This window comes from Topomyia yanbarensis, chromosome 2 (assembly GCF_030247195.1).
Source record: "Topomyia yanbarensis strain Yona2022 chromosome 2, ASM3024719v1, whole genome shotgun sequence".
Lineage (NCBI taxonomy): Eukaryota > Metazoa > Arthropoda > Insecta > Diptera > Culicidae > Topomyia > Topomyia yanbarensis.
Genome location: NC_080671.1, coordinates 338458719 through 338486640, shown reverse-complemented (window position 1 = coordinate 338486640; position 27922 = coordinate 338458719). Strand labels below are relative to the sequence as shown.

General features: G+C 39.7%; 3 protein-coding genes across 8 annotated transcripts in view; 2 read left to right on the top strand and 1 right to left on the bottom strand.

Moving 5' to 3' along the window:
- The window catches only part of LOC131684033 (tropomyosin-2), a 155935-nt gene extending 155142 nt beyond the window's left edge, over nucleotides 1–793 (top strand). For all 3 annotated transcript variants that reach the window (XM_058966538.1, XM_058966522.1, XM_058966518.1), the window contains one exon: nucleotides 31–793. In XM_058966538.1, coding sequence (XP_058822521.1) covers nucleotides 31–113 — 83 coding nt within the window. In that variant the 3' untranslated portion in view covers nucleotides 114–793. The remainder of the gene's footprint in view (nucleotides 1–30) is intronic.
- LOC131684036 (modular serine protease-like) lies at nucleotides 774–27917 on the bottom strand. 4 transcript variants are annotated; one of them, XM_058966543.1, is made up of 5 exons: nucleotides 27587–27917; nucleotides 3492–3789; nucleotides 2907–3433; nucleotides 1983–2846; nucleotides 774–1080 (listed from the first exon to the last, which is right to left on the bottom strand). In XM_058966543.1, the coding sequence occupies exons 1-5, from the start codon at nucleotides 27681–27683 to the stop codon at nucleotides 869–871; spliced, it is 1998 nt and encodes a 665-aa protein (XP_058822526.1). In that variant the 5' UTR covers nucleotides 27684–27917; the 3' UTR covers nucleotides 774–868. The 4 variants fall into 4 exon arrangements, with proteins under 4 accessions (XP_058822526.1, XP_058822528.1, XP_058822529.1 ...); XM_058966545.1 differs by lacking the exon at nucleotides 27587–27917 and adding an exon at nucleotides 13118–13344; XM_058966546.1 differs by lacking the exon at nucleotides 27587–27917 and adding an exon at nucleotides 13131–13344.
- LOC131684032 (transient receptor potential channel pyrexia-like) lies at nucleotides 13552–16918 on the top strand. Its single transcript, XM_058966505.1, has 2 exons — nucleotides 13552–13716; nucleotides 13787–16918. Exons 1-2 carry the CDS (start codon nucleotides 13610–13612, stop codon nucleotides 16581–16583), a joined length of 2904 nt encoding a protein of 967 aa, XP_058822488.1. The 5' UTR covers nucleotides 13552–13609; the 3' UTR covers nucleotides 16584–16918.
- Nucleotides 27918–27922: the final 5 nt, after the last annotated feature.

Genomic DNA, 27922 nt, shown 5'->3' with positions numbered 1-27922 from the left:
AACATAACGCCTAACACTTACCATTTGCAGACGATGTCAATCGGGAGAAATCGAAGTACAAAGCCATCGCTGCCGAATTGGATCTAACTTTTGCTGATCTTTCCGGATACTAACAGTCTCTAACAACAAGCTTCGCCAATCAATAACACCGCAGGTGAAGACTCAAACGACTAACCAATAACCAACCTCCATTCTCAAATCCGGAATCATATTTACACGCGAATCCGTAACCAAGGGGTTACAATAGGCCGACCAAATCAACCATCTAACCAACATCACCAGGCATTGTTGCATTCTATCGCTTTTTTGTGTAACGTTTCTCTAGTTTGTAAGTTTAAAGTTTTAAGGAATGACGGTTTGTTTCTTTTTCGATGAGATACACTTAAAAATCTTTAAAAGATTTCTTTTGAAGAAGAAAATTACAATGCTTGACTGCCTTTGATTGTTTTCAAACTTCCAGATTAATATCGAATAACAAAAAATAAGAATTGCGAAGTAAGCTGCACCGTTTTGATATTCAATGTTTACATTCCATTATCGTAAGAATAAATTTTCTTGTGTAACTTAGAATTGCAGTATTTAAGTGAAACTTAGAAGGAGGCTTTGTGTTGAGCTATCCAGCGCTCGAAATCGAGAGGAATATTTAATATCGTGACGCAAGCTTTTATGTGATTGATGAGTAGTGAAATATTCCAATAGAACCGGCATGGAACCAAACACAAATCAATGGAAATAATAATTATGGACACGTTCCGAAGGAAGCGAGCTACAAATTATAGTGAAATTAAAACTAGTTTATTTGTTTTATCATTTCTTCCGATCACAGCCCCATAATTTTCTTTTAAAAGGGTTCAAGTGGTCGGCTAGATTATATCACCGGAAATCGACTCTCGGCATCCAGGATCATAGGAATGTAGTTCTGCACCTCGGTGAAGGCCACGTACTTGTTGTTATCACAGCTTCCACTAGCGGAGCGGGGTGCCGAGCTGACAACGCCGTATAGGAAGAACACGGTTTCAGCGGAGATTTCTTTACCGAGTGCGAATCCTCCGCCACTGTCCCCTTGGCAGACGCTGGTACCTGATGGTAGATAGAAAAATGTTTGGTGAATAAGTTCACTGAGAATCTAGGGGCTAGGTAGAAATAGTATATCAAGTTGGAAAATGTTTGAGAATTCTGAGCCTCACTGTGACTGGCTGAATCGGTTAATATTTACACATTTTTATGCGGATCTAAATTAATGTAATGAAAACGTTTTCAAGTATGAAAAGAGGCCCCGGCGTTGCAAATGTCCAGGTACTGTCAAGTTTGAGTTTCCCTTGGTCTATGGATAATTTTATGCCAGACAATTTTGACGAAGAACGCAAGATTATATGAGTTATTCCAAAAAAAAATATCAGCATTTTAATAAAGTAATGACTGGTTTATGGTGGCAAAGAGACTAACACAGCAATGCACAAGAACTTCTTTTGAAACCCAAGAAGAAATTGTAACTGTTATTATTACTATGATTAGAACCGATGTCTTCATCTACATTTAAATTAAATCAGATTAAACGCTCCGTAAAACATAGTTCAAAAGTTAAGCGTGAGTGAAGAAAGATTGCTTTAGTGGTTTGTATTTGAGTGAAAGGAGAGTGGATTGAATTGTGCATTAGTTTGTTAGGAAATGACCATAAATAATTCGATGGTAAATTGAATTCACTTAAACGCCTGATTGATACCATCGATTTTAAAAAATCCAAGGATTATTCCAGCGGGTTCGTCGCATTGTAGATATTACAGGTTTTTTTTAAATCCAGTGTGACTAGAAATGTCGGCAATTTTCAGAAGCTTAGCCTAAATATTTTTTCAATTGCGAGAATTGATCAAGTCAAATATGCTCTTTTCAGGTCCATTGATAGTCGAAGCGGTTCTGATTAAAATTGTCAGTGATTTGGATATAAGATGTTCTACTATAATTATATCTTATCCTCGACATACCCGTTTTAGGATCTCCAGCACAAAACTTGTCCCCTGTCAGGAACGGCCGATAGGAAACGGGCGAAAAGTCCCGGCAGGTATAGTAATCCACAGTTGGAATATCGACAACTTTCAGCACCGGGCTCAACGCTCCACCCGAGGTCGTCAGTCCCCATCCAGCAACTCGTCCGATGCTGTTGGATTTGATGCGCTTTTCGCTTTCAGTTCTTAGGTTTCTCTCCAAACAGATGGGTCGAACGTAAGATTTGAACACTATGAAGTCGCTGAGCACGATGATGGCAATGTCCAGGTTGTAGTATCCGGAGAAGTCCTGATACTGGGGTTGGGTAATGAGCTCCCTGATGCGAATAACTTGAGCGGGAAGGCTTTCGATTGCGTTGAGCTCTCGTCGGTATTTCCCAGCTGTTATTAGGAATGATCTAAGGTCATGGAATGACGTAACATCCCAGAAACAGTGGGCTGCTGATACTACCAATCGTTCGGTAAGAATCGTTCCACCGCAAATGTACAGCCAATCGTCCGATTTCAAATCGTCGATGGTGTCATTTTCCAAATTCCGATAGATTCCGGTGTGCCAAGGAACTTCGGTAATGGATGCGTTTTTTCCTCCGATTATGTAGGCTTCGGCGTCCGGCGTTGGCGTCCCACAAATAGGTTCACAACGAAACACTAAACTGTCCCACGTACCATCGATACAGGTCAGGGTCTCGTTGATAGGACCTTCCGGCTTCTGGTAGCCTACTTTACAGTCTATGCGTACCCTCGTCGTCGGAGGAAGTGAACGCTTGCAGGTAATTTGTTTTCGCTGATATTCGCATGATGGTTGAACGGTAATACCGTTGATTGGAATTTCCGAACAGTATCCTGGAAGCAAAAAGCATAAATTTGTCAGAATCTAAACCGACAAGTCACGAGAATACTCACGTTCACATATCGGAAACTGATCCAGCCATTCTCCATCCAAACACGTTATGGTTGCTGCACCTTTGATAGTATATTTGTCATTACAGAGCACGTGAACTGAATTGTAATTTTCAATAAACTCGCCACTACTAATCGGAACATCTGTGGCAGTCTCATCCAAAACAATATGACCATTGTTTGGTTGTGCTGGTACTAGACAGGATCCCGGCGGTCCTGTCACCAACGGTGACTGAGTCGTACTCGTCGTTGTTGTTGTCGTACTAAGTATCTTGGGAGTGGTAGTGGGGGCAGGTCTGCCACAAAGTAGCTCATCTTCATCCGAACCATCTCGGCAGTCTATCACACCGTCGCACTTGGAATAACCTCCTATACAAGCTCCGTAGCTGCACCGGAAAGCAAACGAGGGACAGAATGTCAATCCGCAGATCTTCTGCTGTTCATCAGATTCATCATCACAGTTCGGCAGACCATCACAAACCTCTTCGCTGGGAATGCATTTCCCGGATTGGCATTGAAATTCTGTATTTCTAAAATGTTTATTCGTCGTTAAATTTAGTTCAATTGCACGATGCATTGCATACTTACGAGCAATTACCGGACGATAGTAAGGTCTCACTGTACCCAGGACAGTGCAGGTGTTCATCCGAATTGTCGGCACACTCTTTGATTCCGTTACACATGGCGTTTCCGTCTACACAACCACCGTACTGGCAACGGAACGCATAACTTGGACAACGAATAAAGGCGCACGTTTTGGAAGTTTCGTCTGATTTGTCCTTACAGTCCACCACTCCGTCGCACAGTTGATGTGACTCGATGCATTGACCGCTGTTGCACTTCCATTCATAGTAGTTGCATACTTTTCGACGATCTCGGAAGAATGCTGTTGAGAGAGAACTATGGTAAGAAACATGCAATATGTGGAATAAGACAAAAGACCGAGTAGTTCGCGAGCAAGTCGGGAACTTAATGAGGAATTGGTACTTAATGGCACAAGGGAGCCAAAGAGCCCAGTAAATTAGATAGTCTGAAGTTTGCCGCCCAGATTGTCCTCGTAGGAGCAGAGCACTAATTCTCGACCCAAAGCCAAAAGCTTTCTTACTGCCATATAAATTTTGCTACGTTGTGTGGAGGAGGTTTTCTGTAACCCTGCTGAAAGAACTAACTACTAAGTGACTGGATTGGAATGCGTGCTGTATGCATAAAACACCTTTTCCCGAAGTAATGCCGTAAGTTACTGCCGGGAGGAATCAGGTTCCGTGCAAGAGTAGTTGTTTTAGCGGTCGAGTGGCTGCCCAAACCCATTCTCTGAGTTGTTGGTTTGTGTACATTTTTTTCTGCTCTGGCTGTTTTTAATATTTTTTCTGCTCTCCAAAAACACACAGAGGCAGCAGAAGTTCAGAGGCTTAACGACCCGCTACCCACCCTCCGGACCTACTGCAAGTTGGACAGTTATGCTAGGATATGGTTTGGGGAGAATTGGGTTCTACTAAACCTCTAAAAAAGACATAATTCCGAAAACAACTCCGACGAAGCGAATATGTACGTGCTTCTGCTATGATCCAATCAAAGACCAAAGATCTTGGCAATAAAAGCACCATAGCCCAACAGGACTGCCAACCGGAATATTAGGTTCGACACCAGGAACATCGTGATTACGGTATACTGGTCACGGTGAACGTAAAGGGACAGCTCCTGGATCACGAATTGGACGGCGACTTTGGGCTGAAAGGCGTACTGTGCTACTCCCTGAGTAAGGTACACCGCCCTGAAATGGCTAGTGGGTTAACAGTACGGCTATCTTCGTCCCGCTAAAATCTTGGTACGTTCAAAGCTCGTCACTAAGTTCGGATGGACCATTCCCCATTTTACGCCGATCCGAACACTACTCCCATGAAGAATAGTGTCGATTAGAGTTACAAATAATCGAAGCTCTATTTTGACGGCTGAAAATGAACCTGATGCGACTCGCGGTGAATAGAAAAAATATTCCTTCAAATATCCATGTTATTCATTCAGTTAAATATCGTACAACATATTCATTTCATTAATTATCAAGGAAAATGTTTTCAAATGCCGGCAAACCATATGAAACAACAATCATCATCGCTTACATTGTGTCAGGCCTACTTTGATGCGTTTGATTCGTTGCTGCACGGTCGCTTCGTGTAATAATCGGAGACGAATGAAAATCTGCATGGATGAATGGGCGGTGTGTTCGTTTGACGTTTTCAGCTGCGTAACTGAATATTGAAAATGAATGTGGTTGAATATGATCAATTTTCATTCAATGAATTTGAATATTTTTAACTCTGGTGTCGACCCTAGCATGACCTCCCCGCTTGTATAGATAACCATGGGATCACAAGAGGCGACTACGTACAACTAGTGGAGATAGCGGCCCGGACTTGGAACCCAATAAAATGGAGAACAAACAAGAAACTCGCACATACTGAGTAGGGGCGGCGAATATGTTCGTCCGAGGTGGTTTGGTGAGGTCACTATTAACACCAGCAGCTGAAGTTATTCAGCAGGAACAGGAGGAGGAGAAGCAGCAGCAACAACAGACGCCGCAGCCGTAGCAACAACAACAGCCAGAGCATGAAGTGGTGAGCAAAACTCCACAGAAACCGAAAGTAGGGGAAGCGAAGTGCTTGGGGGAGGAGCTCCATAAGTTTGTGGACGTGAGAAACAATGTCCATAAGGACATTAGGGAGATGGCTACCAAAGAAGTCCGAATGGCGCAAGCGTCTGCCGTGGAGGATTACGAAATGGTAACATTGAGCTGGCTGAGCGTGCATTGGTGTCAGCAAAGGCTACCGTTTTCTTACCTCCTGGAGGTTTCTTGGAAGACCAGGAAAGAAAAACCGGGTCGCTAGAGGGCACCAAAGGGAGAAGTCATGCTAGTCAAAGCGACGTATGTTGAGCTCCTCAAGAAGATCAGAGAGGATCTGGAGCTGAAGAATTTAGGTGAAAACGTGGTGTGAGCCAGGCGTACCCAGAAAGGTTCTTCGAGTTGAAGGAGGATCCCATGGTTAACAGCTCGACAAAGCAAGTGATTATGATCAAATCACTGGGTTAAGAAGCAGAATTTAAAGCATGAAGCCCGGAGACAGTGATCGTGTGCACGGACTTGGGTGAGATCGCGACAGTAAACGAGCTGAGAGGTGCACTGAAGCAACATTGCAACCTGGACGAGGTGCACTTGACGATCCGGCTAAAGGGGTACGGAGAAGCTCAGATAGCGATGATTCGTCTATTGGTAACCGCTGCTAACAAAAGACTGGAGACAGGCAAAGTTACGATCGCATGGTCGAGATGCCCATTGAGAGCCCCACCCCCTCCAATAAACAAGCGGAGAAATGCATCAAGTGTTTGGGCTTTCGACATTTAGTAGGAGCTTACAAAGGTTCGGAATAGGGCATTGCAAAAAATCACTCATTTTTGAATTCTCAAAGTCCCCGGAAGTTGTTGGGAACAAAATAAAAATAGATTCTTTACGGGCAAAATTCAGAACAATAAAATTTTTCGAACAGCGGGACCGAGAACGTGGATGCGACTGATCTAAAACGAATTTTGACGATTTGAGACGCAACAATGCCGCGAAATATGGAGCCACGCAATAGACGGCTTACTGGTGGAATGAGACGCTAGGCGCCCGCTGGTCTCAGCGCTAGAAGGCGGGATCAGTGAGCAGTTTCGGAGCCAGATAGTAAGGAGCGAAAGGCTGGGTTTCGAAAACCTAGGGCCGGGAGATCTAGCTTATAGCAAGTCAGATTGCCGCAAGAAGGTGTGGCTGTGGTCCACTAAGAGGATGATAACAGTCTATTATCTTTCTCCGGACAAAACTAGCCTACTCGAGCAGCAGAAAATAACTGCTAAATGTTAAACTCAGGTATTCCGTACCAACAACTGAATACCACATCATCGTGTTAATAAGCTCTACATAAGAGGTAAAATACCAAAAATAATAACACATACATATTCTACGAATAACTAGTTGATAATGAAACGAATTATTACAATACCTATAATATTATCATCAAACCTTTCGGCCGTTTTTGGTGGCCTTTTTCAAGAAAAATATATGTGTCTATCTGTCCCTAATAAAAGCGACAGATAGATTTTCCTTGAAAAAGTTCACAAAATCGGCCGAAACATCGGATAATTCAAAACCAAGTCGTTTGATTTATATATACACTTAGACTTAAAAAATAAACGTGTTTGGTATCTTCTAGTTGCAATACAGTAAGTGCTGATGATGAAATGTGTAGTGCTATGATCGAGTATGGTTAGAGTGGCACAAATTAACCTTCATCTTAAAGGTACAGCAACTATGAATCTATCCCGCCTTGTGCGGGAAGGAGAGGCTTCCGTAGCTTTGGTTCAAGATCCGTACTTCCATAAAGGAAACTTCTATGTTGGAAAGCGAGTAAGCCTAAAGCTTTTTACCACATTGGATAAGAAATTTTAGTATGTCTCTGAGTTTCAGTCGTTCAAAAGTGGTGCCGTCTATGTCCTTACACGGCCGAAAACTCGGAATTGCAAATGCGCTACTGCTGGACAATTGCATATCAGATGATATGAGGTTCCGTAGACGGATTCACAAAGATCACATGAAAAAGACTCAGCGCGCTGAATAGTTGCCATGTGATAATTGAGTTTGCAGTGGCCGGTTAACGCCCTGGTTAGCAGGCTGCAGAGGAGCTTCAAAAAATGTAGAAGATTTTTCGCAATCACTGGGCATGGTTGTTCTAGGAACGCCTTTGTTTGGCGACACGTTTGTAGATTTCTCTAATAATTGCGGTGCTCTAACGAAGCCCAGGACCGTATTTTTTTCCCTTATCCAACTTGTCGAAATTGGCAGGACGGGGTCAGGACCAACGAAGTCAATCGCTGAACCTGTCCTGGCCAATTCGTCAGCCCATTCAATTCCAGTAATACCGGAATATCCGGACACCCAGACAAGGTAGATAGTGTTGACAATGCTTAGTTGCTCGATTCGGGTTCGGCACGCGATCACTTGGATCGTGATTTATTTGAGCTGCCTTGATTGCAGCCTGTCTATCGGAGCAGAAGTTTATAACTCTGCCGGACAAACTTAGTTGAAAGCCCTTCAACATTGTACCCCGCACATAATCGCAAAGATTTCTGCTTGGAATACAGTACAGTACATCTACCTAGTGAGTGAGATTGTTCCAATCTCATTTCACGACAGTAAACACCAGCACGTCCCTCCATCAGAGAACCGTTTGTTGTTGTCTTTCCATGCATATAGCCAGACAACTACCAGAGGGAATCTTCACATGGAATGTCCTGTAAGGAAAACTACATGTGAGTGTCATATCGCTGGAAGCAAGAATATCTTCACTCCATGTAAACATTTGTGACCACAATGGCGTATGACTGGTAGCAAGATCAACATGGTTACTGTTCCAAAGCTCGGTAACCTGCAGTTTGTATGGACACGATAGTGCTTCTTGTTTGAGGTGTATATGTAATGGTTTGATATTTAGAAGTGCCCCAAGAGCAGCAGTCGGAGGTGTGGTTAAAGCACCAGTCACCGCCTTAAGCGCCATTCTTTGCAGATGGTTTAGCTTTGACTTGACTGTCGTCACTTCTCCTCTCTGCCACCACACAAGGCATCCATATGACAGTATTGGACGTACAATTGTCGTGTAAATCCAATAGATGTATTTAGGTTTGAGACCCAGGTCTTTCCAAAAGTGCGTCTGCACTGCCCGAAGGCCATGCCCGCTTTCTTGACTCTGAACTCAATGTGAGCAGACCAATTCAGTGTGGAATGTATTTGACTTGACCCGCACACAGTAGCTCAGAATCAAAGAACTGCAAGGGACGAATCCCGGCAGTGGCGTAGTAGCGGGGGGGGAGGTTTGGGGACAAACCCCTCCCCCCCGAATTATTTTGGAGAAATTTGAAAAAATTGAATATGTTAAACAAAAATATACCGAATATTTTAAATGGAATTCTGAAAGTTTCATTTGCAAAAGTTATCTTGTGATCATATTTCCTTGTAGTGAAAATTGGCAGCAGACCGCGTCACCTTCCTGTCGGCTTATTGGTTCACGAAACGGATATCGGTACCGAGAGAGATTTCGCCACATTCTGTACTCCTTGACTGACGGCGAACATGAACTGGAGAGTGTGCGAGAAGTATCCCCATAGTGACCACCAGGCGATTCGCTACCGCATCGGCCAATGGAACCCTGCTGCAGTACGGAGAAGGACGGGCAGTAAGCTAAAGTGGAAGACGAAAGCCTCTTTGTTGAGTTACTTCGGCGAACAACGGAATCAAGTACGTTGATGCGGCTGTTCTAACAAGAAGGACGGCTTGTGACGTTACAATGTCACGAAAACTAGGGCCATGCAGTAGAGGACGTGCAGCTTACTGTTTAAATGAGTAGCTCAGTACGCTACACACTGATATTCTTAGATCCAGAAGGCGGCTCAGAGCGCAAGATCGGAGAGTAAGAGAGTAGCGCAAGCGACGTTTCGAGAAGGTAGGGACTCTTTAAAACGGGAGATCAAGCTTAGCAAGCCAATTTTCATAAGTAGCTGTGTAAGAGAAATAAACGTCAATCCGTGGGGGACGCGTACTGCGTCGTCATGACGAAGACGAGGGTCCGTCGACACCAGCTGAAATATGCCCGGGTAAGCTAAAGATAATCGTTGAGGGTCTCTTCCCGAATCACGATTCAACTACCTGATCACCGACACCGTACGGCGAAGAAGGAGGTAACACAGCCGAGTGGCAAGTGACTAACGACGAGCTCAAAGAAGCGACGATGTGACTAAAATCAAAGAAAACCCCTGGTCTGGATGGAATATCAACAGTGGCGCTGAAAGCTGCGATCCTGGCATACCCGGACATGTTCAAATGCTACTGCTGACGATGTTAATCTCCGAAATGAGGAAGGTACAGAAACTGATGTTGCTGCCAAAGTCAGGGAAGTCACCGGGCCATCCAGTCTCATATAGACCAATGCCGCAGCGTGGCATAAGCGTGCCGCAGCGTGGCATAAAAGAATGAGCCAGATCCTGAAGAGCTACTTCCAGAGTAGAGCACTGCTGTACCAGACGAACAAAGGGCAGAAGGCAATGCGAGTCGCAGCGGGCTTTCCTCAGGGCTCCATCCTCTGTCCAACTCTTTGGAATGGGATGTACGATGGGGTCTTAACACTGCGGCTGCTCAGGAAAGTGAAAATCGTGGGATTCGTGGACGACGTGTCACTAACTGTGATGAGTGAGACACTTGAAGACATGGAGGTGTCGGTGACGGAGACAATAGATGCGATCGAGAGCTGGACGAACGGGTCAAGCTGCAAATAGTTCACCACAAGACGGATTTGTTGTTGGACAGCAACTGCAAAGCGGTTCAGCGGATACAGATCACCGTCGAAGGGCATGTGATTGCATCGAAGCGTGCACTGAAGCAATTGCGAGAGATAATCGACGACTGATTACAACTGCGAAATGTCGGTCCATTATCTAGTGTTTCGTCATCGATACTGCGATATGGGGCTCCTACTTGGGGTGCGGCGCTGAAAACCAAGTGGAACCGCGAAAAGCTGAACAGGACGCTTCGACTGCTGGTCGTACGAGTTGCGATTGCGTACCGGAGGCAGCCTTATCGCCGAGATGATCCTTATTTGCATCACCCTGACGGAGGATATCAAGTGCTACAATCAACGAAACGTCAGAATCGTGAGGGAGATGATGAGAATCGATTCGATGGTGACGTGGCAACAGGAATGGGACAATACGGAGAAAGGAAAATGGACCTACCGGCTCATCCAAAGCTGTCGACGTGGGTCAATAGAAAGCACGGAGAGATGACCTTTCACCTGAAACAGCTCCTATCGAGCCACGGCCGCTTAAGGAATATCTTCATCGGTGTGGGTACGCAACGTCACCACTGTGTCCGGAGTGTGAGAACGCCGAGGAGGCGCCGGAGCGTCTTTGAATGTCCGAGGTTTGAAGTCTATGAATGTTCGAGGAGAGCCTTTGAACGTCCGCGGTTTGAAGTGACGTGCAGGGAGCTACTTAAAACGGGAGGACCGGACATCAACCCGGATAATGTAGCCTACAGAACGACAAGCAAATGAACTTTCGGGAGGATGAATAGTCCGTTATTGTTTATTTTTAATGTTTGACATGTGGGCTCTCTGGGAGAACCTAGTTAAGGTTTAGATATGTGGAAGCCAGGAACGTGCGCTTGTTGCTAGGCACCGATTCGCTTGTTTACATTGAGAAAAATTGAAATTTGAAGTGAAAATTAAAACGTACAAATGAGATTTTTTGGGTATTTTCCTTCGGTCATCTGAACAGTGGCAGAAAGTTTGAAGATTGAAGTTAGTAACTGATTAGTTTCACAAGTGTTTTGGGATTAAAGTGCATTTTAAAAAGTTAAATGAGAAGTAGAAAAATAAGAGTGTTTCGAAAAGAAATTCCAAGTGAAGCGGGGTGATATTTTCGCACAAAATAAGAACTACAGATAGTATTCCATCAAAAACTCAGGTTGAATGTATAGGGAAATGTTCTAGCTTCCTCAAGTAGTACTTTCGTGACACACCGGCAAGGTTAGTTTGTTGAAAAATGTATTTTTTGCTATTTTCTCATGTCTGATACATGTTTAGGCAGGGGAAGGCGGGGTGGTGTGTGGCGTAGGAGCAATGTTGTTGCTTGCTTGTATAATGTCCTCAAAGAAATAAATAATTCGCTAAACTGAATTGTTCTTGTAAAAAACCTGTTTTAATCCACCTAGCGGTGCAATTGTGCCTTTCTCATTTCTCTAAACTATGGCATGGAGGCTTTTTATGTTCAACATAATTGTGGAAATATCCATTACATTCTTAGTACACTTTGCACTTATACACAATGGCATGCCAGCCACGAACTTGATGAGCTACGTGTCGACGGTGAAACACTTGAAACAAAAAAATATCATACTCCATTAGCCTAATCAGCAGTAGATCAATGTTATCTGCTTGCTAACTCATTTTGTCATGCGGGGGTGGGTATGTGAGGAGGACGAAAGTCCCATGAACGAACGACTCCCCAGCTTAAATTGGTATGCTTTGTGATATAGTGGTGGTTTAAAGATGATGGGGTTGAAAGGGAGGGGTATGAGGGCTGGATGGGGTGGTGGTCTGAGGGCTGATTTAAGGAGATTTTTAAAGGAGGGGAGTGAACAGTAGAGGGGGGGGGGTGTAGCCCCTCTCCGTAAACCATCAATTACGCCCCTGTTAAAATCCAGAAACCTTATGCGAGCCGAAAAAAAAAATTTGGCCAGGATTAGGTTGACGTTTTTCAGAGTGATTGCATAACCTTTCTATATGAGAAAGGCAAAAATGTGCCAAAATCCAAAAAAGTGAATCGTCGTCAAATTTTTTTTCGAGTTTGCATCAAATCTCGACGTTTCATGCACCTTGAACACATTTAGCATCAAAAATAAAAATTCTATTTTCAATTTTTCCTATAGTTTATATGAGAAATTTCTGTGTGGCCGCACTCTGAAACCCGTAATTCCGGAACCAGAATTCCGATCGATCCAAAATTCAATAGCAGCCGATTGCACCTTTCATTTGAGACTAAAATTGGGCAAATCGATCCAGCCATCTCTGAGAAAAATGAGTGACATTATTTGACACATACGCACATACATACACACACATATACACACATACACATATACACACATACAGACTTTTTCCGATCTCGACGAACTGAGTCGAATGGGATATGACACTCGGCCCTCCGGGCCGGGATTAGGTTGACGTTTTTCAGAGTGATTGCATAACCTTTCTATATGAGAAAGGCAAAAAGGGGTTTGAAAAGGCAATTCAAAAACACTATTTCACTGATCAGCTGTTCCACTGATCACACACTTTATTTTCTTGTTTTCAAAAGGACCGACTGAGAAAAAATAGTAGTTTTGAGGCGGACCGTTACAGTAGGAAAACTGCAGTTAGTTAGATCAGTTGGTAGTCCAGAAGCTATCACTTCTTATGATCGGATGAAACGGATATTTAAACTGGACTTAAAAAGTTGTGACTGGTTATGATCCCATGATTAACCAACAACTGATTATTCTTGGAAACATCTTCAACGAGAATGCTTGTGTAAACCAATTTCAGTGAATAGAGATGCATTGAATGACGATGAAGAATCTAATTCAGAGCTATACGAACCAAACTAACGCACCACCCAATAACAAAATGATGTTGATGTCCACTATCCTGTTGGGTTTATGATTCGAAAAGGAATGACACGTCACACAACCTTCTGTAATTAGTCACACCAAATTAAACTTGAAAATGGCAATTTTTAGATACTGCTATTTTTCTAGTGTAAGTTTTTATATCCACACATATGTACACATGAGTGATGTTTAGGAAGATAATTCAAACAGGTCCATACAAAAAGCTGTACAACACAAACTGATCAGGAAAATTATCTCAACGTGTTTCTTATCATCTTTTATCATTGAAATCAGTTTTATTGTGTTTTATGCGATATTCTTGAATGTGTTGTAGAATTTGATGCAGGTCCTCTATTATCTGCTACCACTAGTGTGTTTGCGCTCACTCTCATTGTCGAATAATAAATTGAAAATAACTGCGCTAAAGATGCTCAGTAGATAAGTGAGCTTTGTGCCGTCCAGAGACGGTCCCGCTGGAAGTATGGAGAATTTCGGCTACAAAGAAGGGTCGGCTAAACCCAATCGTGCTTGGGGTACAAAATCAACAAAAATCAAAAATCAACAAGTTCCCATCCCTATGAAGCCAAGGTTAGATTGTGTCATTGAAACGGACTCAGGCGACGGATTGATTAGTTTTACAATTCTTTGCTCAATATAGGTTTTCTCTAACGCCCGATGTTACGGTTCACTGGCGTAACGATCCCGAAGCTGTGCTCGCCGAAGATTTTGAATATATGAAGATTGGACCGTCGCCGCCGGCGGAAAGTGCACCGAATATGTTTGATAACTATGAGGAATCGAACGCGGAATTTGGGTTTGAAGTTTCGAGCGAAACTATACGAACGTCGCTCATGGAACAGATGAGACTTTCCTCTGGCCGATTGAAACTGTTGGACAACATCGAGCAAGGAAACATAATTGCCGCAAATTCAAAGGAAATGTTCGAAGGTGCAACTAAAGCTGAGAAAAATATTAGCTTCTTATTTGCTGCCTTTTTGAAGCGCTGGGATTTGCTAGATGGACTGTTGGAATGTGGAGCAGAGCTAATTTATTTTGATAGCAACGGATTCACTGCGTTGCATTTAAGTTCATTCAGCGGATGTCTCAATTGTACTAGTTTCTTAGTTTTCAAGGGAATTGAAGTGAACATGCAGCCGAGAGCTTTCACTCCACTGCATTGTGCAGCTTTCGGGAATTCGGCGGAGACTGCTCGTTTCTTGATCACAAAGGGCGCCAAATTGAATGCCTACACCAAGAAGCAGAATTGTGAGGAATCTTTACTGCACTGTGCCGTTCGTTCGAATTCAATCGAATGTGTGAAACTTTTCATCTCGGAAGGAATGGATGTGAATTCTCTGAAACCAAGCGGAATGAATGCTATTCACTTATCAGCGGATTTGGGTTACGTTGACTGTTTGAAAGTTTTACTGGACACTCCGACAGCGGATCCGAACATACGGATTGGCATACGGGAGAAGGAATCGACCGCACTGCATCTTGCGGCAGACGAAGGAAACGTCGAATGTGTTAGTTTGCTGCTGGCTAGAGGGGCAAACGCAAAACTGAAGAATCATCGTGGATTTACGCCGTTACATTTGGCAGCTCGAACATCCAGTTTGGAGTGTGTTGAGCTACTATTGAGGCTGGGAAGTGCCGATCCCAATGCCGAAGATTTCGATCAGCGGACACCTCTCCATACGGCCATTGGGAAGTCGGAAGCAGCTTTCGATATTATAGAAACGCTAATTTGCTGGGGATCGGACGTGAATCGGAAAGACGTGTTTGGCTTCACACCACTTCATCTGGCAGCTTTGGACGGGCTTGCACATTGCGTAGAGATACTGATTTACCACGATGCGGATGTCACGACGAAATCTAAGAAGGGAACAACTGCTTTGAATGTTATAACAAGGAAAACCCCGTCGTCCTTGGCCATGATTGGGAACAAATTTGACGATGCAATGACACTGATTCATTCCCAAGATCCTTCAGATAAGGAGGTTGTACTGGAATTAGACTTCAGAAGCATTTTACAGCATTGTTATCCCAGAGAAATAAGTTATCTGAACACGCTGGTCGATGAAGGACAAAAGGAAATTCTACAGCATCCTCTGTGTTCCGCATTTCTATACATCAAATGGGGTAAAATTCGCAAATATTACATTGCAAGGCTGCTCTTTTGCTTCATATTTATATTGTTCCTCACGCTGTATGTTCTAACAGCATTGGCCCACAATTGCTATAATGGCAGCAAGGATATGGAAGAAACTATTCAGGAACAGGAGCTTTGCCAAAAACAATCAATTTTGGGAAATATGTTGCGAAACAATCCTTTTGTGATGGAAATGCAGTGGATGGTTCTAGTGGCCATCACATTCGTAGAAATATGCCGCAAGTTGTACGGAATGACAGGGTATTCATCCGTTCGTCGATATATCACCCAAATGGAAAATGTAACGGAATGGTTCATCATTGTCAGTGTTTTTGTGATCTCCTATATTTACACCAAACGAACGTACACATGGCAAAATCACATTGGAGCATTCGCCGTATTATTGGGCTGGACGCATTTGATGGTTATGATCGGACAGCTGCCGGTGTTTGGAGCCTATGTTGCAATGTACACAAAAGTTCAGGTAGAATTTGCCAAACTCTTCATAGCATATTCCTGCATGCTCGTCGGTTTCACAATTAGTTTCTGTGTAATCTTCCCATCATCTTCGTCGTTTGAAAACCCGTTCATGGGTTTCATCACCGTCCTAGTAATGATGGTCGGAGAGTTAGATTTGGAATTGTTGATCAACGATCCTGATGGAAAAGATCCCCCGTTCATGCTGGAGCTGAGTGCTCAGGTCACTTTCGTTCTATTCCTCCTGTTCGTAACGGTCATCCTGATGAACCTTTTGGTTGGCATTGCGGTCGATGATATTCAGGCGCTCAAGAAGACGGCAACCCTTTCCAAGTTGGTAGGACAAACCAAACTGATTTCATACATAGAATCAGCTTTGTTCAATGGTTGGCTACCCAATTGGCTACGCAGTTTACTGCACTACACCGCGTTAGTGTCCCCGCAGGCTTACCGTGTGATTCTTAGTGTTAAACCGTTGAATCCCGAAGAAAAGCGTCTCCCAAGAACGATCATGATGGCAGCATACGAAGCGGCTAAGTTGAGGAAACAAGCGAACACAGCTACGAGTAACCCGGCAGGTTATAAATATCAATTTCACAATGAAGCTGCGGAGTCTACAAATCAAACTAACTGCAAACAACCACTGGATCGCATCGTGGAGTCGGATTGTGGATTCGAGACGGCGAGCCTTTGTACTCTTACGAACAAAATCGACGAAAGCTCCGAGAAGTTGGATGAACTTTGCAAAGAACTGTGTGAGCTGAAAGCAGTACTCAAGTATAATCAGATCTTGGTAGATAAGATATCAAAAATTTTATTGAAGTGAAAAATACATGCTAAAGCCGAATATTACATTTAAGGATTGCTATGAGGAGGTAATAACAATATATATACTGACAAAAAATGGTTTTGATTGAGGTTTATTAAAGGGTTGTCCCACAGATAACAGACGTTTAGGCTCAATTCGAAATGTGCGTAAAACTCGCCACTGAAATTCCCAATAAAGCGAACCTCTGATACACGTTTGGAACAACGTTTATGGGTGGCGCTGTAGTCAATGCAATGCAGTTGGATTGGAACTGTCAAACACGTGTAGCAAATACCCAGTTAAACTTATTCCGGAACCGGTTCGGATTTCTGAATGGAGTCATTATGGATTCCAAATCAAATGCAACAACCGATTCCGACTTAGAATCGGTTGTTGCATTTGATTTGGAATCCATACTGACTCCATTCAGGATTCCGAATCAAATTCCGAATGGTTTGACCGGGTAGTTGCGTAGATGGTAATAGTGAAACACTGTGTAATTTCCAACGTATATCAATTTGAATGATTAACCCACATGCTCGCATTTTCAGTTCACCGCTGGCTAGCATTGCACAGTGGTCCACTATGTAAATTTAGCAGTAGAAACAACACATTTTGGAAAAAATTTTAGAAGACACGTAAGCTCTATCTTTCATAGCTTCCATTGCACGAGAAATACAAATATAAGCTTTAGTGTTCCTTAAAAACGGATTTAATTCCATTACGTAGTTTTGTAGATTTAATTTTACAATAAAGCACCTTTTGGGCAATTTTTAGGGTGCATAATCTGCTTTAAAATACCCACTGCTAAACTTTTTTCGTTTCACAGTTATGAGAAATTTTAGATAAAAAATAGCATGCTTTGTAGTATAGATCACCAAAAAGGTATGTACGATATTTTTCTATATCTTGCACCCTTAAAATAGTTAATTTTTAGTGAAAAGTGTATATAACTTTCTAACGAAAGATGTTATGGGTTCGGTATATTGAAACAAACTGTTCTCCTTCAAAATATCTGAAAGTATTGTTAAAGTTATCTTAATAAAAACCTGTTTTAATCCACCTAGCGGTGTAATTATGCCTTTCTCAATCATCAACAGGAGAATTTTTGAGGTCAAATGTATATATTACATTTTTATTACACACGACATGACAACTATATACAAGAAAAGAAATCATTATTCGAGTTCTAAAATATTGTAAAAGAAAAACCAGCCACGGCAATATAAAATTGAAATATTGAGAAAGGCAAAAAGGTGCAAAATCGGCAAAGTCCCAAAAAGTCGATTTTTATGAAATTTGTTTTTTTCGATATAACATAAAATCTCGACGTTTCATGCATTTCAAAGATGGTTGGCATCAAAAATACCAATTCGATTTCTGAAATTTCATGGGGTCCCCCTTCGATAAAAAGTTTAGTTCCGGCTAATATGGGAATTTCATATGTGACCGGACGGTTGAGTCTATATTTACGGAACCATATAAGCACGAAATTTTTATCTATGGAGATAATATAACTTTCATTTGGGACTAAGTTTGTGAAAATCGGCTCAACCATTTCCGGGAAACTGATGTGAGTTCGTTAATTTTGAAAGATGGTCGCTTTTCCCGGGCACTTTCGCAACCCTCTATGGTGGCTAATGTAGTCAACGAAAGTTTGGTTGGCTGCAAACTTAAGTTGTTTGCAAATTTAAGTTGTTTGAGAGACATTTTAGCGAAATTTTTACCTTTTTACATTTCTTATAAACGAAATGTATAGGATTCGCTTAAACTTTGAAATCTACTTTCGAGGCCCGGAGGGCCGAGTCTCATATATCAATCGACTCAGCTCGACGAATTGAGACAATGTCTGTATGTGTGTGTCTGTATGTATGTACAAAATGTCATGTAATTATCTCAGCAATGAACCGATCTTAATGAAACTAGCTTCAAATTAAAGGCCTAACGTTGCCATTCGACACTATTATTTTTGATTTTCGATATGTTGTTTACTTTCTGAGATATGGGCGATTTTGTCAAAACACAGCAGGTTTTTTGCAAATAACTTTCGAACAATACAATATTGTCCCACTGCACATGAATAGAATGCTTGTAAAAATACCTTTCTAACAAGCTATAGATTGTCTAAATTCGTGCACGAGCGGCGGAGATATTAAACATTTTGTATTTTTAGTCCTCGCTTACCAATTTCCACTAATTAAAAATTATATTGTTTCATACAGAGTATTGCTTTACTGGTGTTTTAGGGGCAAAACTAAACCGATTTTGAATAACAGGGTATGAAAACACATTTACGTGATTCAAGGAATTCGATGTTGAGAACATTTTGTGAATTCATTTTAACTATTTCTTAAAAATCAATATATAAGTTCACTTCAAAGACAAAATAATGTGTTGATAAAGAAACAGTGAGTTCTAGTATTTATCCCTTGGATTAGGCATTGCGTTCAATCATGAGGTAAATGTTGGATGGTATATCAATACACAGATCAACAAGTAATTCACCTAGTAGTGAGGTAAAAGATTTCTCATATAATTGTACTCGTGGCGTCACCGAAAGCAACTGTATGTTTGAAGCCCAACGATCTAGCGACAATTTAGTTCTTTTGCAAGATTTAGGCGCAAAAAATACTACTTACATTATTTATGATAAGAATGTAAGAAATCAATATGTCATAATAATATACCTATAAAAATAATGTCACTGCATTAACCATCATTTGCCATTCCTCACACGCCCCTCCCCCATCTCTCTTTCTCTCTCTCTCTCTCTCTCTCTCTCTTTCTCTCTCTGTCTCACATCTATCGCATCTATCTAGCTATTTCTGTATCCATTTCTAAGTTGTGTGATAAGATCTTCTGCCAATCTGAAATATTTATTAATTGTAATTGCGAAGGTTTGAGAAAACAAAACTATTTTTTGTCTGCTGCTACATCAACTCAACTTTAATTCAATTGTATTCAAAGCCTGTATCTACACTATAATTAAGGAAATTCATGGCTATATCAGAAAAATATTTGGCTTAACTGGGTAATATGAAAGTTTGACGATGGAAATTTTCAAAAGAGACATTCCACGTGCGATATTTAAACTATTCGTATTTCTATTGAATTTTGAATGAAATATATGCTCAAAGACTGAAAACTGAAGCCAGCAGGATTGGACTTGCCATCAACGTTTCGAAGACAAAATACATGAGAGAAAGAGGTTCTAGAGACGACAATGTGAACCTCCCACCCGAGTTCGGATTGACGGTGACGAAATCGAGATGGTCGACGAATTCATGTATTTGGGCTCACTGGTAACCGACGACAATGATAACAGCAGAGAAATTCAGAGACGGATCTTGGCGGGAAATCGTGCCTACTTTGGACTCCGGAGGACGCTTCGGTCGAACAAAATTTGCCGCCGCACGAAGTTGATTATCTACAAGACGCTGATTAGATCGGTGGTCCTCTACGGCCACGAGACCTGAACTATGCTCGTGGAGGACCAACGCGCCCTTGGAGTTTTCGAACGAAAGGTGTTGCGTACCATCTATGGTGGCGTGCAGATGGAAGACGGAACGTTGCGCAGGCGAATGAACCACGAGTTGTATCAGCTGCACATTCGTTGTATTGGTACGAACATTCATGAAAAATAACGGATCAAAGATCAAAAATATCCACAAATTAGATCCAGGAAAAGAAGTCTCCCAAAGTACCCACTCTCGATGGGGGATGCAACTACAATGTGTCTTCTAACTTATCGTCGTCCATATCTGGATATACTGAGTAGTTTGAACCATTTCTTTTTCACAGTATTGGTCTGTATAGGACTTATTTATCCATATTTTCTGCACGAGAATTCCGAACGAAACAATATGAAAGCTATAAGGATGAATGGAAAGAGACTGCATTGCAATCAACTGAATGCACGGCTTTTATGCTATCGACATAGCCTAGACATTTCCCACTAGTTACTTCAATGCAAATAAAAACTTTGAAATATCCACCTGTCTCATTCACGAATCGCATTCTCCCTGTCGTTCTCTGTTCAAGGGGCTTGAAAGCACATGTGACCTTGTCTCACTTTAATATATTCAATTGCGCGTTAAAATACTGGACCAGTAAATTCTATTCTGTACATAAATCTTTTTTCTGGAATATGTGACCAAAAAGTAAACTTTGAATTCCAAAGCAAATTGAACGTTCCAGGTCCCTGATAATTAATTAAGGTCCAACAATAAAGTAGAAACACCAGATAATCTTAAAACGACGCCGTCAGGTAAAGAAGCATGAAAACAAAAAGAATAAAACCAAAAGAAAGATGGAATTTATTAGCCTTTTCTCAGAAGATGGGATTTTCAAAAACATTTCAAAACTTTCTGATGCAATGGTTCTCAAATTCGTACAATCCGGTTTATTCATTTTCTTTATTCAAAAATGTTTTTAGCTTCAAATATATGACCATTTCATTTTAATTAATTATTTCATTCCGCATCTTTTTATTCGTTTTGTTCATCTGCGTTCATTTCACTTATTTTATTCGTTTCATTCTTTGGATTCACTCTGATCAGTTTATTCTTTTTGTGCATTTTACTCATATCATTCATTTAACTTATTTTATTCATTGTTTTCATTGTATGCATTTTATTCATTTTTTCCAGTTTATTCATTTTGTTCAGTTTCTATATTTTAATAATCTGACTACTTTTTCAGTTTTAATCATTTCATCCAAATAATTTATTTGATTCAATTTATTTCTTTATATTAATTTATAACCTTTTACCATTGTTCAATTTTTCATTTTAATCAATGCATTTAATTCTGCTCATTTTCTTCTTTTTATTCATTTTATCACTTCAGCTCATTTTGTTTATCTGATTCGGTTGTTTTATTTATGCATTTCATTTATTTTTTACTTTATTCATTTTGTTCATGCATTCTTTTTATTCATTTGAACCATTTCATTAATTTGATTCATTGTATTCACTGGATGAATTAAATCAATTTGATTCATTTGATTCATTTGATTCGTTTGATTCATGTGATTCATGTGATCCATGTGATTCATGTGATTCATGTGATTCATTTGATTCATTTGATTCATTTGATTCATTTGATTCATTTGATTCATTTGATTCATTTGATTAATTTGATTCATTTGATTCATTTGATTCATTTGATTCATTTGATTCATTTGATTCATTTGATTCATTTGATTCATTTGATTCATTTGATTCATTTGATTCATTTGATTTATTTGATTTATTTGATTCATTTGATTCATTTAATTCATTTGATTCTTTGATTAATTCGATTAATTTGATTCATTTTATTCATATCTTTAATTTTATGCATTTCATGTTAAGTCATTCGTTTTATTTCATTCAATTTGTTAGTGTGAGCCAATTTATGCTATTAATCTTATAACTATTTCTAAATATAATCTTAATTTTTATTTGATAACCTAATCTAATTTGATTCGTGTATTTTATAATTTTGAGTTACATTAATTTTTCTACTCATTTTATGAATTTAAAAACCTAGTATTTCATTTTTTGCGTTACTTTTTTATTTCGATCGTTTTATTGATTTGTATAATTTATTCGAGATTTTATTCGTGCAAGACAAGAAACTGTTTTCATCCCACCTCTAGTTGGGTGCCTACTTCTCGTAAGTTCTGCAAACTAATCCAATAGTGAAATGTGTAAGAAATGTCTCATCTCACTGCTAGGTGGATTAAATCAGTTTTTGCTTTCATCGGACTATCGGTTTGAATCGCAATTTGCTATGTGATCACACGCCACAACCCGTAACTCCAGAACCGGAAGTCGGTTCGGGATAAAATTTAATAGCCATTTACGGCGCAACACCTTTCATTTGCGACTAAGTTTAGTTGATTCGGTCTAGCCATCTCCGGGAAACCGATGTGACTGTAATTCTGAATTTTGATACTTCCGCCGGGGCTTCCAGAACCGATGACGGTGGCCAATGTGACCAAAGAGACTTTGAGTGGCTGTTAGTGACCTAATACTACAAATCGAAGCAGTTGTGGTTATATTTTGGAAAAAATTTCACCTTTATACATTCATTGCAGAATTTATTAAAATCGACATTTTCTGCGTGATCGTGCTCACCACCCTGTAAATCCGGAACTAGAAGTCGGATCCATTAGAAATTCAATAGCAGCCTATGGGAACGTTGCACCTTCCATTTGAGACTAAGTTTGTCAAAATCGGTTCAGCCATCTCTGAGAAAAATGAGTGACATTTTTGGTCACATACACACACAGACGCACATTCACACATGCATACATACACACATACATACACACGCACAGACATTTGCCGAACTCGACGAACTGAATCGAATGGTATATGTCACTCGGCCCTCCGGGCCTCCGTTAAAAAATCGATTTTCAGAGCAATTGCAATACCTTTCTATTTTTTTGCATTTCGTTTATTTGACACGCCTCATTGTGGTAACTTAACGGAGCCGTGGGTCTATTAAATCATTACAATATGTAAAAATAAAAGTGAACAAAATAAATGAAATAAAAATTATTATGAAGTATCCTTCGGGTCTCGTCCACGTAACTTTCTATTGCACGGGGAGATCTTCTTTCGTGGTAAGGTACCATTTGTCTGCTCGCCTAGTGCATCTTGTGGGTGCAACAAAGTGTTGTTATCTCCTTTCTACAAAGAACAAAGAATCTAATTCAGCTTTCAAAATTAATGTTTCAGAATAGCGGTTTCATGAATATGTACGATAGTCAGAAAGTCTTACGATTTTCTGAGAAATCGGGTCCGAATTACCCTCACTGTCTTAATAGCCTCTGCCCCCCACTACATAATCGTTTTTAATCACTTATTCAATTAATTTAATTTAATTTTGAAGTAGAAAAATTGTTCTCATTTTTGCTGACTTTTATTGTTTTATTGTTTATTTTTTATAGTTTTACAAAACAATGGCTCGCATCGAAGACTACATATTAACCCATTATTGCCCAACCTACTATATATAGTAGGTGCTGAGAATAACTCCTATTACTCAAGCAATAATGCAGAACAGGCATTATCAATGAGTTAATATTGTTCATATACTCTTGCAGAATACGTTTAGAGAAGTTAAAGTGGTTAAACCGGTGTTTATGTTTTGTTTTTATTCAATTTTCCCTTAAGGGGTTGCACATTTTTGTCAGGATGAAAAAAATCGATTTTTTGTAAATTAGATATTCTGAAACTACATACGCTGAGGAAAATTTTCTCAAAATTTCATTAAGATCGGAATACTACAACTTGAGTTACAGCTATTTATAGACCGCTAGCCATTGACCACTCGTAGGCGGTGCGTAGTGTTTGATACGCTAGACCGTTGACACGCTGCACCGATAGTAAAACTCGATTATCTCGGAGTTGTATTTTGTTGAAAAGTTAATTCGCGGCGATCACGATATCTCAAAAACCAATTAATCGATCAATCTGAAATTTTCATTGGTTGTTCCTTATTATATCAGCTACTTTCAGTACAAAAATAATTTTACTGGAATGACCACATCATTTTTTCCGATCGGAAAACTGAATTTGTGATGCGAGTGAAAAATAAGTTGGGCAATAATGGGTTAAGAAAACTGATATCTCTTTCCTTCCCCCATACAAACGAGAAGCGACAGAGGTTACAGCGCGTCTATTGGAGGAAGGTAGGAAGCTTTATGTAAAAGTGTATATGTGTGTGTGCATCACCATGGGAAGTACCACCTTTACTCGCAAGTGGCGTTGCTGTTACTGTCTCCAGATTCTGGACAGAGTTGCCAGTCTTCTTGATATGCAGTCTTCGCTCGCATGATAATTTGCGCGCAGTAACTGCTGTAACGGTAACGTTGCGTGTTACCAATGTATTACTGGTCAGAAATATTTTTTTCATTTCAATTTTTACCCCATTTCGTGGTATTTTACAAAACTTGATTTTTAAACTTTCACTCTTCTAAATATTTGCATTTTTTTTTCAAAAATATCGAAATTTCATTTTATAACATTTCTAGACCATTCTTTCAACTTTTAGAATCATTTGATTTTTTTCAAATCGGTTGATAATTCGCAAAGTAATGACGATTTTTGTGAAAAAAGTCAAAATCGTGATTTTTTTACTTTGTTTTGTGCAAGCCATCATCATTGATTCAACAAATTCTGTACTTTCGCAATTGAAAAACGAGGAAAATGATATATTTTACATTTCTTTTGTTTGCATTTTTACCTGCAAAAATTGCGATCAAACGCGTGAGCTACGTTTGTACCCCAGTTCAACGTTCTAAGGTAGAAAAAATAAGTGTAACGTTTGTAGGGTTAATAAAATTGATCACGGTGGCTGATGGGAAGTTTTACTTACTCAAATGGCTACAGTTTTTTTGCTTTTACATATTTTTAATTCGTTCAAAGGTAAATGTTGTTTTAGAAATCATTCGAAATTCACAATCTCTGGCTCAACATGGCCACGTTTTACCTTGATTACGGCCTAGCCTAAAAACGAATCGCTGAACGTCTAATGTGATCTGTTGGGATTTAGACCCCTTCAAAGACAATAGATTTCATCAGTAATTCAATACTATCATATTTACTACTTAAAGCCCTACTCTCCAAAATGGACTAAAATGGTGTTTGGTTCATGATTAAGAAACTCTGGAGGAGTGATTTACTGTCATATTTGGAGAAAAAAAATCGTTCTACACATACCATCAAATCTCAACCATTATAGAGTTATTGAAATTTTTGTGTAAAAAAACTTTTTTATCATAAAATACCTCTAACTCATATACCTCGTATTTTAAAACTTTTAGTTCCATTGGAAAGGTGAGAAAATTTTCTATTGAATAGTGTTCTCATATCTTTGAGTTAATTAGTTTTAATTTCCTTTTAGTTGTAAAGTAGTTAAAAGTTATTATACCTCATCAAGTTTTTGTTAATTTTCTCAAAATAATGAATTATGATTATAGCAATATATATTATCCAAAAATTGAGTTTGAGAACGATTCATAATTTGTTCTTCAACATAATATTCCTATATCTTCTCGTTTCCTTGTAATTTCACTTTTAAACTTTTCCGGTAATCGACTTGCAAGTTCTTAAAAGACTCTAATCTAAAAAAAATATGCTTTATATCGCTATTACCAGGGCTTCATTGGAAAGCTGAGAAAAAATTTTTTCGTTGTATGTACAGATATCTTTTAGTTAAGTGTATTAAATGACTTTTTACTAGTAAAATAACTCAAGATTAGCGTTTTTTGAGAGTTGTTATTTGACACTTGTTATTTGACACTTTATTCCTATCGCTTTTCATTTCGCTGGAATTTAATAATTAACACAGCATGACCTCAACACAAACGTAGTGGGTTCGAAATCGTTGTTTTTGCATATGAAACGAGGAGATAAAAATGATTTTGCTTCGAAACTAAAAGAGATAATTGAATGGAGTCAAAAAAAGAATTGTAGAACTTGCTGAGATGCATTAATTCCATGATAATAATGGTGATGTTTATTATTTACTATTTTAGGAAAATAACGAAAATGCTAATAATAACATTAACTTTAAAGTAATTAACTTCTAAAAGAATACGAAATTCGCTTAACTAAAAGGTATTAATACATTTTTCTCTGCAAAATTTTCCTGTCTTTCGATTAAAAATAAGAAAAAGTACAATAAGTGCCATACCTTTTCAATAAGAGGTAGTATTAGTGAATATGAGATAAAAATATCCAAGTTCAATTACCCAAACACATGAAAAAAGACAAGATAAGTGCATCTTGTCAAAGAACAAATTAGGCAACTCTTCAAGACTAACAATTTGAATTATTAAAATGGTTATGTTAACTATTAAGATTTTCGCGAAATGAACGAAAAATCGATCAAAATTATTAAATTTTAAATAAATTACTGTGAAAAGGTTACTTAACCTCATTAGCTGAAGCATTTGAGGACATTTTTCAATGAAAAATTTTCTCACCTACCCAATGGATCTAAAATATTTGAAATACAAATCATATTTTTTGAGTTAGAGCTATTTTAAGACGACTAAGTTTTTAACACAAAAAGTTCAATAACTTAGTAACGGTTGAGATTTTATGGTATGTGTAGAACGATTTTTTTTTTCTTAACCATGAACCAAACACCCTGCATAGAACAGTTCATATGATTGGGCGAATGACCATCTGGTTAAAGCCCTCAATAAACAAATTACAATTACAGTTCATATGATTTGCAAGTGGGCAATCTAGGGAACCATTGTGTTGGCGAAATAAATTTTGGTAACTGTTTTTAACCATTCCGGATTCTCACTTGCGATATAAGACGGATGCACTGTTTTTAACCAACTCCAATTACAGTTGTCAATACTATTAAGTTAGTGTGCTACCGTGAAACAGTTGCTTGCTCATGTAATCAAAAAGAATGAAACTAGACCCCTGAGCCGCCAACTGTAGAACCTTACTTTTTTCGATTAAAGAACGGTATAGTATACAGATGCTTATCAAGGTTTGATATCAGTTGCAAAGGTTTTATCCAATACTGTATGGTTGATATTCTATATGCATTGCTTATTTTTTGTACTGACATTGTTACAAAATTTCTAAACGATTATCATTTTCGATATGTATATAACGCTTTGCTTATTTTTGGTTAGAGTATTATCGATGCGTAGAAGCACTCCAAGGTAAATTAACGTGCATGTAATAATAGTTTGCCTCGCTGCAATTCTGGATCAAACGAACTACTCAGCATTATTAACGCTGGGAATCCCCCTCCCCTCTCTCCCGCAAGTAGTTTTACTTGCATTTAGACTATCCACAAGCTCGGCGGTCATCGGTTTATTTCACTGTGTTGTGATCCACGCACGATTGGTCCAGTATACAGTTCGACCGAAAGGTCATTTCTAGCTACCTTATCAGTATTTTTGGTAGTCGCATTTGTACACAAACACGAAATACTCGTCAAATATTCAAAGCAAACTCTTTCTGTGCCCCTTTGAAAAACACTTTTCCACCTACACTGAATTCCCAACTGCACGGAAGGGGTAATTAACTCAGCCACGATCCAGATCAACACAATGCATTTCCACTCAGCTCCATAGGCAGACTTCCACATTTAGTCAAACGATCGTTCAAACGCACTTCGTACCACTTAAATCGGACTTGTAAATTTACCGACCAAAATCAAGACACTAACAATGACGGACATAGTTCTGAACTGCTGATGCCGGTGGTTCTTCTTCTGAGTGTTATCTCTCAACCGAGCAGAAGAACTGAAAAACCTGTTTCGGGAAGCGGGTTCAGAATCGATTACTTTTGCACAAAACAAAGGCGCATGTAAACTGCGTGAACTTG